General features: G+C 45.1%; 1 protein-coding gene across 1 annotated transcript in view; it reads left to right on the top strand.

The window, feature by feature from the left end:
* Positions 1 to 962: 962 nt before the first annotated feature.
* The window catches only part of ELOVL2 (ELOVL fatty acid elongase 2), a 43,785-nt gene continuing 31,627 nt past the window's right edge, over positions 963 to 13,120 (top strand). Inside the window, exon 1 of the mRNA XM_070457027.1 lies at positions 963 to 1,053. Within this exon, the coding sequence (XP_070313128.1) occupies positions 1,051 to 1,053 (3 nt within the window). The 5' untranslated portion in view covers positions 963 to 1,050. The remainder of the gene's footprint in view (positions 1,054 to 13,120) is intronic.

Here is a 13,120-nt window from a genome sequence, read left to right as displayed (position 1 = left end):
ACCTGAAAAATGCAAAAATATTAAGACAAATCATTTCATAATACAGCTATGGGGGGAAAAACAACTTGGGGTGAGTACTGGGGTGACTTTCCTTCCGGCACACATTTTTAATTCTTAAGAGGAAAGTTCACGTAACACAAGTTTACCTTTTTCACATCTTGTCTTGGGAGACAAAAACTTTTTTTTTTTAATTAAGAGCTTAGGATGTAAGATCCTTTCATTTCTGTTCACAATTAAGTGCTGAACTAACCATTAGTGACCTCAGTTGAGAAGCCGAAGGAACGAGGCTATCCTCTTGAGCCAGAGTCTCACACCAGACAAGGGATCTCCTGCCGAGACTGACAAGCTCCCGACTTCATCCCCAAAAGGAAACGGACTAACCCCTCCATCTGACCGCTGCATCCTGCAAAATGTAGGGTGATCCTGCATCCCGAGTGGGAGCTTTTATCTGCCTTTATCCTGTGTTTGAAAGCCCCAGAGCCGAGTCAGAGAAGGACGACGTCCTGGCCCCCTGCAGCCCCCTCTTCCCCTAGATGGGCGGCGCTCGCAGTTTCCGGGGGGCTGAGGGGAGACCGGAGTACAGGGGGCGGGCGATGCCTGGGGTCCAGGCCGAGCCTCCGCGAAGGTTGAGCGGCCGAACACAGCGGGCGCCCGCGGGGCCTGCACCTCGCCGCTCGGCCGGCAGGGGGCGCCGGCGTGTATGTGTGTGTTTGTTGGGGGGAGCCGGGCCTGCACATCGCCGCCCGACCGGCAGGGGGCGCCGGTGGCGGGTGGGGGGGTGCCGGCGCCTGGCCGGCGCACCCCTCCCCCGCCGGCCCCCGCGCGCGGCGTTCCGCGAAGCCCGGGCGAGGGGCGGGGGCGGGGCGCGGCGGGCGCCAGAAACGGCCCTGCGGCGGGGGGCGCGCGCGCGAGCCCGAGGGGGCGGGGTGGCGGGCGCGCGCGGCGGGCGGGGGCGGGGCGGCGGGCGCGCGCGGCGGGAGCGCGGGCAGAGGGACGCCGGCTACCCTGGACAGCGCACCGCCGGCCGCCGGGGTCGCCGCGCCGCCAGCCATGGTGAGTGGGCGCTGCGCGCCGCCCGCCTCCGCCGCCGCCGCCCCTTCCTCCTCTCCGCCACCGACGCGCGGGGCGGGAAGGGGGCCGAGCGGCCGGCGGCGGCGCCGCGGGGGGCTGCGGATTCGGTCGCTGGAACCCGTCGCTGTCGGCGGGCCGGGCCGCGCGGGCCTGGGGAGGGAGCGGCGGACGTTTGGGGTCGGGGGGCGCGCTGGCCGTGCCCGGGCCCGCCGGGTCGCCGGCTCCGCGGTCCCGCCCGGCCCCTCCGGGCGCCCGCCGCCGCGTCCAGCCCCCTGTTGCATGCACGTGCCCGCCGCGCCGCCCCCCTAGTCCCGCGGCTGCCGCTCCCCGCTTCCGGCCCGGTCCGGCCCGGGGGACTGCGCCCCGCTTGGCGCGGGATCGGCCCCGCCGCGGGACCCACGCCGGCTCCGGGGCGCTAACGGTTGAATTCCCGCCTGCACGGCGCCTGCAAGCGCCGGGGGTGTGTCTGCGCGCGGCCTCCCCGGGTTTGCACGGCGGGGTCGGGGCGGGGTGTCCCGGTGTGGACTGAGCTGAGCGGGCCTCTCTGCTCCGTTCTTTCCCCCCCGCAACTGCTGTCTCCGCAGGCTCCGGCTCATCTCCCAGTTTACGAGGCTTTCTGCTGGATCTTAGGTTCTGTTTCAGGAGAGAAAGGGGCGTGTGTGTTGTGTGTGCGTGTGTGTCCCCGCGTGTCCCTGACCCAGGCATCGCCCGAGAGTGTCGGCGGGAGAGCCTGATTCCGTGACTCCAAAAAAAAGGAAAGTGTGTGCGGAGCTCAGAGTCCCGGGCAAAATGCGAAGTCGCGTATGTCCTCGGTGGCCCCTGTTGTATCTTTGCTTCTCTCCTCCCTCCCCGAGGGTCCCCTCTCCCCACTTCAGGGCTCGTTAAAGGAACGCGCATCTCCTGCGCACCCCGCCCCCCCGCCGGTTCCAGCTGACACCAGTCAGTCCTGGATTTTTGTCCCCCTTCTCCCCTTTCGGGCACACGCAATCTCCCTGTGGACGGAGGAGCCTTCTTTTTTGGCCACTCTTCCTAAAAATCCAGTCTTTCCCACCCCACTCACTGCAGTTCGTACGATCCTAGTCGGCTTCATTTTTTTTCCTCCTTGAGCATCTCTGTTGTTTAACACTCTCGCTAGTTTCTGGACTTTATTGAATATGTTTCCCCACTGGACTGTCCGTTTCAGTAGAGCAGAGTTTATTTATTATTTTTTTTTTTTTTGTCATTTTGTTCTCTGCTCTATTCCTGGTACCTGCACCGATGCCTGGCAAATCGCCAGTGCTCCGTAAACTGAAAAAATTAGCCCAGTAAAGGAGCATACTGATGCTAATGTAGAAATGAGACGCAGTAGCGGGACTATAGGATTATCTATCCAATTAACAGTTGTAATGATGAGAATCACAGGTAGTGCTGAGAGGAGACATGCTCTTGGACGAGGGACTCGGTGTGGTGGCCCTTGATGAGTAGAGTTGGCCGTTCTTTTAGCAGCTTGGCACCTGGGTGGACAAAGCGTCTTTGGGGCTAACTGGCTGTGTCCTTCAGAGCCTTAACCTTTGCTCCAATTTATTATGAATTACAACGAGTTAGGGAAAAGTGCAAGAAAGCTCCTTAACTGAATAGAAGAGTCATGGGAACCTGAAAAAGCCAGAATAAAGGGCAAGCTGATACTACCTGAAGACAAGCCTTTTTCAGAAACTTTGGGTCTTCAGAGGAGAATTATTTCTCTTGTAGATGTCCAAATCCAAGTCTTCCCACTTGGGAAAAAAAAAAATGATGCAGAGTGTGTGAAAGTTCAGGGTTTATAAGGTAGTGGTTCGGTTCAGAGACACCCCTCTGGATCCAAGTCCAACATGAACAGTCTCTCAAGGTGTCTCTGCTAATTCATCTTACTCCAAAACCCATTTTTCTTTTAAGTTCCCTTTTTTCCACTTCCAGAGTATAAATTTATGGTAATCCTTTGTTTAAAGCCTGGGAAAGTGTGCTTTTATAATCTGAGCCAAACTGCTTAATAAAATCTACCTGGTAAAGTTTCCATAAATGATGTGATTTTAGCCATCATTGTATAAGTTTGTGGTTCTGACTACTGTCTTATCCAGATAGGTAGTAAAAAATTAGAGATAAAAAGGAAAGAAAATTTCCTTTGTAATTAAAAACAAGCAACCAACCAAACCAAATGTAAGACATCTCATTTTTATGCAAGTTGATATTTGTAGGAGATTTTGCTATGTGTGACTCCAGTCAAAATATCAAGCCATTTTTTTTCTTTTCTTCAAAAGCGTAGCAAATCCTTTTTTAATGTATCCAGTTGGGTAAGCTTACTTTTTGCTTCTCCAACAAAAGGCTGCAATTTTAGCTCCCTTCAAGACGTGTGGTTTTTTTTTTTTTTTAAGTTGAGTTATAATTGATCCCTTCAAAACATGTTAATAACAGTTTGGAGGTTTCAGGTGTGTCCATAGTCTGAAACAGAGCGTTGAACCTTTACGTGGATCACCTTGTCTATCTAGTCATCTTCAGGAGGCAGGGCCCTTCTGCTCAGAGTTGCGTCCAGAATCACCTCCCTGGGACAGCTGGCTGCGTACACCCTAACTCATCAGGTTTGGGTGTTAGGAATAGCCCTTGACTGGAGGCAGGAAATCGCACTGGAAGCTCTTCTTTAGGCTCCCGTAGCCAAAGTGTGTCAACATCAGTAGTTTCCGGTAATTCTGAAGTTACAAATTTGCTCACTTGTGTTTTTTCTTAACCTTGGAATTAGCACATTGCTGGTATTTCACCAACTCTTAACAATGAACCATTATAATAAATTGCTAGTTTAAATACAGCCATTTAAAATTTAACAATTTAATAGCAGAATGTCAATTGTTCTGGGGTTGATGTAGCAATTTGGAACCCCAGGCGTGGACTCAACTTTGGGTTTGAATTCCAGCACAGCATTTAACTGTGACCTTGGGCAGATTAACTGTTCTTGGCCTCAGCTTTTTCTTCTGTGAAAAAAGATGCTAATGTTATTTCATAAGGTGGTTTGAGGACCAAATAAGCTAATGCATTTGTTGTGGCTCATTTAGTGCTGTGAGTGTTCAGTAAATGTTAACTGTTATAATGACATATTTTTTTCTTTCTCTCATGTGTTTGCAGTTGAGACCCTTCTAAATGATGTCTGATTCTTCTCAGAATTCTCTTCCCCTTATGTGGTCCTAAAACATTCCTATTATTGCTCTGTACCCATGCCTTCCAGGAGAAATATAATGCAGGCCACACGTGTGATTTTAAATTTTCTAGTAGTCACTTTAAAAAGTAGAGACAGGTGAAATTAATTTTTAACATATTTTTAACCTAATTCACAAAAATAGTATTTCAATATGTAGTAAGTGTAGGAAACATTGGGTCCTTTTTTTCTTTTCTTTCCATATGAAATCTTTAAAATCTGGTGTGTGTTTTATGCTTGGAACTTGTTCAGTTCAGCCTCACCACAGTTTCTCAACAGCCACACGTGGTTCGAGATCGAGGTTACTGTATTAGACAGAATGGCTCTGGGATGATCCACACCTTCCAAATGTACCTCCTATCTGCTGGGCCCTTTCCACTCGTGAGAACCTCCCTGCCACCTTAAACCCAGCCTTACTGAAAGAGAGCTACTCGCCTTTCAGAGGCGTCTCTGGTCCCTCTTGCTGTTAGTAATTCCACCAGCTCCGGCATCTACAGTGTCAGAAATCTGATTCTTACTCTCCCTCTCTCTTCTTTGTGTTGTTTATCGTCTAATCTCATATTTTAACTTGAAAATATCTCTCACTCTCTCCAGCCCCTTTTCCACTATTGCTTCTTCTCCAGGTTTCCTCTCCCGTCGTCTGATTGTTTTTTAACTTGAAATTTGTTCCTTCATCATCGTTTTCATGTAGCTCCTTGCTGGGGGCTCTTGTCCTGGTGTTTTCTCTCTCTCCCACCTCCCCAGCCCCCTGCTTCCCTTCCTCCATCCTGCCTTTCTCTCCAAACCACCAGCCTCCACACATTCTCCATTCCTTCGCTGGCTGTTTTTCATCATGAGTCACAAATGCTTTCTATTTGATCGCTTCTTTCCGTGTTGAACATCTTTCCTTTATCAAATATCCAAAGAAATATATTTACTTTAACTGATAATATGATACTGAAATGGACCACCCAAGAAAAGTCCACAGGTAGAGGGAGGAAAAATATCAACCACAGGAAGCGAAAAGGAAATTATTTTTGAGCTTTATCTCCTTTCTAAGAACTGTCGATGGACCCGATTAATAATGATAGCGGCAACCTGCGCATCAGTGAGGACACCCTGCGTTTCTCAGTGCCCGGGGCGGGCAGGGCCCTTCCCTCCGCCTGGTGAGCAAGCACACCTCAAGGAAGGCCTGAATCGGGAGCCAGGAGCCCTGGCCTCTCGTCCCGGGTCTGTCGTGGACCAGCTCTGTGTCCTTGACCAGGTTACTCTGGGGCACTGTTTACTCATCAGCAAAATGGGTTCCTCTCATTTTCACAAGATGATTTTGTTAGAAGCAAGTGGGGCCTTTGCACTGGCCGTTCTCTCTGGCTGGGTATTTCCCTGCGAGCTGTGTGGTTGTCTCCCTAACACCTTCTTAGTTGGGCTTACCCTAACATCACTGTTTTAAACTGGAGCCTGCTCTCAGCTGTGTTGCCTGCATCTCCTTACGGCTCTCTGTTTTTTTCCCTTAACACTATAACTTTATAATTTACTCATTTACATAGCCCTGGGAACCTTCTGATCCTTCTTTCTGTGCTTTCTTGTCCTTCCCACGAGAAGACGAGCTTCACGAGGGCAGGTGTCTGCATTCTCAGTGATGTAGCTCAGGCTCCGAGCCTAATCCCTGCCGGTCGGTGAATGCTGAGCAACTGTCGACCAAGTGCGGGTGGGTTCCGCTGGCTCTCCGAGCAGTGCGCCTGTCTCCTTACATCCCATTTCCCACCTGCAGAGGATGAATTGGGAAATGAACTTTTGCTTTGCAGATGTATCCACAGTAAGTTCCTTCAAAGGACTGTCTCTCAATGCGTTTAAAAACACCACCATTCAGTTTTGGCGTGTTTGGGTCATATAGATGCTTCACCAAGGCACAGCCCGAGTGACTCATTAGTAAATGATCATGTGTTTGTTTTCCCACATTTGTATTATACTTCATAATCGTTATATTTGTGGAAGGTTAGGTCGTTATTTCTAAATAGGGATACCTGTAATTTCATAAGTTCTTATTGAAGTCAAAATGTGTGTGCATTTCTGTAATTCTGTTTGCATTTCATAATTTGTAGACCAGGCCAGGTTATATTGTTTTTACATAATGAAATCTATAATTATAGCATTTAGTTCTTTAAAAATGAATAGTTTAATAGTAATATAAACAAAGCTATTATTCATAAATTTACTGAATAATTACTTTTACTTTACATATGTTGCCTTTTTTTGGCTTTGAGTTATCACTTCAATGCACTACAAGTATGGTAGTATTTTATAGTTATTAATCAGTAAGATTTTTTAAATGCATTTTTACACACATTATCTGTTTTGAAGCCTCACAAAAGACTTTTGAGAGAGACAAGACCTGTAGACTCTACCAGTTTACAGGTGAGAAAATTGAGTTTCAAACAAGATAAATGATTTACTCAGGGTCACATACTACAGGTAACAAAACCAGGCACAAGCCTTCTGACTCCAAAAATGTCACCTCTTTTGCTAATCCTTATAGCCTTATCCTAGAACCAGTGCAGATGTACTCTTCTCATACAAATATGATGAAAGAAGAGCTGTTTCTCATTACTATAGATGAGAAGGGAAAAATCAGGATGACTTCCCCATGTAATTTCTTTCTCATAAATTATAAGAATAGGTAGGTAGATGGATACAGACACCCATACACACATACATTGAAAAGTAATGAATATATATAAAACCTAAAAGTCTGTTTCATTTGTATGGAAATGGAGCATATAAGGGAAAGTCATCTAAATGGAGGTGATCATAGCGACATATGTGCATAATCTACTAACTAGTATACCACCTGAATAGTAGATAATTAATTTACAAAGGAAGTAAAGTCTGTTTTTGAGTAGAATGACTGCAGTATTGAGACATCACTCAGACCAACAACAGCTCTGCACAGGAAGTTTTGGTTCATAATGAGAGTTCACCATTTGGGTTTATTTCCAATACTTAAAAAATGTAAAGTACTGATTTTTCTATAAGGCTTAGTAGAATTTGGTTACTAGAATCTTCGAGTTTTAATAACAGATGCTATGGCAACTTGGGGAGACCGTAATTTTTATTTTTTGACCAGGTTCAAAAAGTTTATTGACCATTATGCTGAAGAGTTAGATTAAAAATTAACTCGCGCCTTTCAAGAAGAAATCAGAAGGTGTGCGTAAGACAAAACTCAGTGAGGCCACTTGGAGTGTTCCGGAGGGCTCAGCCTGAGAGCGACTCTCTCTGCCTCTGGGGGTCCGTGCAGGGCTCCGCAGGCACCGTGGGAAGGAGCAGGGCTGCTGCGCAACAACCTTCTCAAAGGCTTTCCTACCGGGAAGACGCCCTCTCTTGGAGCCAGCAGCTTCCTTGATTTTGGAAATGCAGATTTCATGGCTGTTTTAATGTCATGTTACATATATGTGTGTGTATGTATGTATATATATAATGTGAAGTTATGCCCAAGAATGGGTGTCTTGGGTTGTCGGCAAAATACTCTGCTGTCGGAATTGTACCTGGAGGCTCTTTCACATCCCTTTTCTCCATGGGATGGAGAGTTGTTTGTATATTCAAGGAAAACATTCCTATCCTTTGGCCTCTTATCTATTCCGATTGCTAAAAAGAAATGGCATGTGTCACAAGTCGTCTTGGGATTTACTGCCTAAAGTCTGTTTCAGACTCAAAGCACGCTGCCTTCACTACCCTGTTCATTCAACAGCGGTGTGGTGATTTCCTTGACCCCTTAAAGATCCTGCCTCTCCTACTGAAATGTTTCTGTGGTTTTTTGGGGTTTTTGTAGATTAGCTTTGTGTGTGTGTGTGAAGTCGCTCCATCGTGTCTGCCTCTTTGCGACCCCATGGACTGTAGCCTACCAGGCTCCTCCATCCATGGGATTTTCCAGGCAAGAGTACTGGACTGAGTTGCCATTTCCTTCTCCAGGGGATCTTCCCCACCCAGGGATCGAACCCGGGTCTCCCGCATTGCAGGCAGACGCTTTACCATCTGAGCCTCCAGGGACGTCATGACTGTACCATAAATCTTTTTTCTCTTCACAGTTTAAAAGTAAGTGGATTTGTCCCTGTTTTAACAGATTTCTGAAAAGAACACTGATCTTAGTGGTGCTTGCTTTGTGTAAGATAGAACAGGTGTCTGTCATAGTCGTAAGTTCTTGGTGCACACTTCGGAATTGATAGAATTGCATTAATTTTTGGAATTGCATTAATTTTTCTTTTGATGGAAAGAGAAATGTCCTCTACGTTGAGTACCGTGTTCATTAAAATGGATACCAAGGAGACATGGCAGTACCCTGCCTCAGTGAACCTTTGGGCAGGTGTGCCCACCACTTCATTCATCTGGCACATGGTCAGTAACAGGCAGTGTGACAGTTAGTGTGCACTGTCAGTTTCCATCGGAAAGACAGCTCCAGCTTCAGGAAGTCAGTCGTGCAGCGGGAGACTCGTGTCCTCCAGCGGGAGCGTATGAACAAGTCAGCAGCTGAGATGTCTAGTCACTCAGGCCAGTAAATGTGCTTTATGTCTCTGTAACATTTTATCCAATAAGACTTACATAATAAGGTGATTAGTTGTGTTATTTAAAAAAAAAAAATCTAAACCCTACAATACAAGGCACCTTTGCATCAATATCAGGCCAAGAATGTGGTCAGGACCAGGAGGTGGCTGGTAACTGAAGAGCCGGAAATCATCAGGGTTGATAAAGCTGAGGTCAAGATTGAGTCTGTGACACCAGTGTACTCAGAAGAGGAGGCAATTCAGCGAGAGGGAAAAACATCAAACCCGTCATCAGAGAGCTAGCGTGGGTGGAAGGAGCAGGAATTTTAAATGTACATCCCCGGACTTGGTGAAGCCACATGTGTGGACTCAGAATCTGAATGCTGGGCTGTGGAATCTGTTCGCTCAGAATCCCATGTACATGAATGTGGAAGCTGGTGTTCTAGATGGAGTTCTCAAGGAACGAGGGACACTTTCTAGCAAAGCTGGTTAGTGTATGACCATAAAGGAGTTGGGGTCAATGCCAGATCTTGAGTAGGTTGGATTTTAGTAGGTAGGAAAAAGGAGGAAGGTAGGATTGAACATTCCATCTAGGGATATAACTTGGCAAGGAAGCAGAAAGCAGTAACAAGTACATTTGAGTAAAAGCTGTATGCTGCGAGCAGCTTGTGGACAAAGACACATCTTTGCCGAGCCTAGCACAGAATAGGTGCTCAAAAAAAGAGTTGAGTTGGAAGGTTAGAGACCAAGGGGATTACGGGATGAATGGAGCCAGATTTTTGAAGAGTCTTGAATCTGAGGCTGGGAAGTGTCTTCTAGATTTTGTAAACCAGGTTTTGGAATAGAGAGTCAAATGATGAAAGCATTGTTTAGGAAGATTAAGCTGGTTTCCATAACAGCTGGGGCTGGAAGAGCCTGGATAAGGAGGTTATAAGGGGGCTAGTTCAGTGTGTTAGTTTTCTTATTTTCATGTTGTCAACTTTTGAAAACAACTCTTTCACCACACACTCCTAGGTTCAATTCTCTACTCCATTTGTCTCATCTATAAAATATATATATAGTAACATAAGGTGACTATTAGATCAAGTAAGATAATATATAAGGCCCCTCATAATATGTAAGCTAGCCGAGAGTAAGTACTCAAAACTGATGGCTGTTGCCACAGAACCTTCATCATATTCATATTTACAAACCTAAGATTTCTCTGTCCTGGGATAGAGATCTTTTTAAAATCTAACTTGATTGATATATTTACATTAAAAAGTTTTTCATATTCCTGAGATTTTAGTTTTAACATTCAGGACTTTTTCTGCAGAGAATGAAAAAGTGATAAAGACTTTATTCTCTGTCCTTTAGGCTGTGTGAGTTCTGCTAAATAGTGAAAAATGAAAAGCTAAACTGTGTTCTCATTTAAGAGCAGTTTTTCTCACTGAATGATTCTCACCTGCAGATGCAGTCACATAACTGGATGTATTTTGAAAATTGTTTAATGAATTTGAAGTACCACTTTAGAACCTTCTAAGAGGGTGACATAATCAGATTAAACTTCAGCTATTTGCCCAACTGCCCACATCAAATTGCCTGTCTTGAGCCTCTTAATTGTGCTTAATCTAATGCCTTAACCCTTACAAATGTACAAGAAAACAAATCTTCCACAGTCTGCCTTTGCCACCAGATTGTCACTACTTCACATGCTAAAACCCTAAACATAATTGATTCTTGGATTTGTATGTTGTATGGCAAATCATGAGGAAAGAATATATCATATATATATATGATATACATGATTTTATATATTTACTGCTGCTTTCCCTACTTTTTCCCTATCAGTTTAGTAGTGGAAATTGATTAGAAATTTTAGTGTATGTGTAAAAGCAGATGAAATAGGTGGACAATATGGGGCTTATTACTTTTCGTGATCTAGGAGAGGACAGTGTTAGAAGAGGCTAAGATTAGGTGAGAAAAGTCGAAGACTTGTTGGATGTGTTGTGGGCAGGGGATAAACCCATCTGCCTGGCACGAAGTTGTTGCTTAGAGGACTGGTCCAGGCAAAGCTGGAGGAGGACTTTGAACCACGTGGAGGGAAGTCTCCGGGTTGCCGGTCAAAGTCCATGATGCCCTCGAGCATAAAACCCTTTCCTACCTAGTAGAATGATTCATTCTCTTTTTTTTTTTTTAAAGGATAATTATACCTTCAGTGTGTGAGCAGCCTTCAAAGAACTTTCCACAGTGTCCTTCATAGTGATAATCATAATACCACATGTTTGTATGCTTTTCAATTCACAGAACATCTCCACAGCATCTCAGTTGTAGGTTAATTGCTTAGCTCAGGACCTGCCTTCCCTGCTGCAGTATAAGGTCTGTGAGGACACGAACTTTACACAGCTTGCTTACCACTGCACTTTCCACACTAGGATGGTGCCGTGTGCAACAGACACCCAAAGAATACTTGCTGGATAAATGGACAGATGTGTCCAGCAAGAGGAAACAGACTCGGGTTGTTTTATTCAGAGTCCTATGACGAGTACATGGTGGTTTGAGGATTCAAGCCCACTCTATACCTGCGTCTCATTCTTCCACCATCACTTGTTTCATTATAGTAATTGACTTTGCTGCTACCCATGGTAACTTCAGCAAGGCTGAAAAATCTCAAACCATAAAAAGTGACAGGTTTGATCACATCAAAATGTTAAAAATTTTGACGTGACAGAAGACACTATTAGGCAGAGATTTAAAAAACAAGCAACAGACCAGGAGAAGGTATTTGCCATCTGTGTAAGAGTATAGCTGGTTATATAGATGACTTTTATATAATCAGTCGATGAAAGGCTTCCCAGGTGGCTCAGTGGTAAAGAATCCGCCTACCAATGCAGAAGACACAGGAGATACGGATTCAATCCCTGGGTCGGGAAGATCCCCTAGAGGAGGAAATGGCAACCCACTCCAGTATTCTTGCCTGCAAAATCTCGTGGACAGAGGATTGTGGTGAGCTATAGTTCATGGGATTGCGAATAATCGGACATGACTGAGCATGCACATGTAAATGCAAACAACAGATAAGCACCTGTTAAAAACATAGATGAGGCAGCCATTATTAATGGCAGCTCACTGCAGAGGAAACCACAAGTCAATAAACATTGAAAGGCATGCACAACTGCAGTAGTAATAAGGAAATGCAAATTAAAGCCATGCAACACCCATGAACTTGACGAAAACTTAAAAATGCTGACAGTAGCAAATCGTATAACTTTTCTTAGAGCACTATGGTAGTTTTTACCAAAATTAGAAATTTTAATAAACAACATAGCAATTCCCAGAGAAATTCTCACTTATGAACACAAGGAGACTTGTATAAAGCATCATCATTTGAAATAGCCCCCAAACTGGAAATAACCTATAAAGCCTAAAAAACCTATAATGCATAACATTATAGAATATTCATGTGATAAGATACATACAGCAATTACAGTGAGTGAACTGGAATAGATCAAGCTGCAAAAATCAAGTATAATTTATATGCACCCTTAAAATGTACAAAAGCAATGCTATTTTTGTTTGAATATCTGTGTGTATATATATATATATATATATATATATATATAAAATGGACAAGAAGGCCTTATCAAGACTATTGCAGTGGTTATATCTGAGGAAGGAACAAGGGACACAGGGTCAGGGAGGCATACAAAGGGAAGGACGACTTTATCAATTATGTTTTATTTCTCCGTTCCCAGCACCTGCCAGGTGTATTCAGTAAATATTGAATTAATTTTAAAAGATTTGAAACAAATGTGATAGTTTTAACATGTGATACTTATTTTGCTTTTTTTACCTTTTTGTGCCTTTACATTTTTTTCCTAAGTTGAAAATGGATGTGGGATCTGCATTAGAGGTCTGATATGAATAGCACAAGTCGGACAGATGAGCCTCAAGACAGGAGGGTCTTCTGTTTTCTGAGACCCTAGTCCATCCTTTCTGGCCGGCGGAACCAACTCTGAAAGAAAGACCTCACAGGGTTAGATTCGGTCGCCATGCAGTTTTAGAGAACTAAAGGATAAGCTGTAGACGGGCATGTATGTTGTTCTCGACATTCATCAGAGGAAGAAGGGTGTTTTCCCAAGCGCCACAGAGAGACAATAGCCAAACACCAACAATAGCAACTGATCACACTTAGTAAGCCAGAGCTCCAGGAACTCTTAGGGGAGCCTTTCCTGTATTGACCCATCCTCGAGGCAGGCCTGGGAGTTGGTACCAACACCTCCTTTTAGCAGACAGGGAAACCAAGGCAGGCTGGGGAGAGACGTGTGTGTCCTTGCAGGAGGCCGTGGGCACGGGC

Source organism: Odocoileus virginianus, chromosome 27 (assembly GCF_023699985.2).
Source record: "Odocoileus virginianus isolate 20LAN1187 ecotype Illinois chromosome 27, Ovbor_1.2, whole genome shotgun sequence".
NCBI classification, from domain to species: domain Eukaryota; kingdom Metazoa; phylum Chordata; class Mammalia; order Artiodactyla; family Cervidae; genus Odocoileus; species Odocoileus virginianus.
Note: the sequence above shows the minus strand (reverse complement) of the source record. Positions and strands in the feature narration are given on the sequence as shown.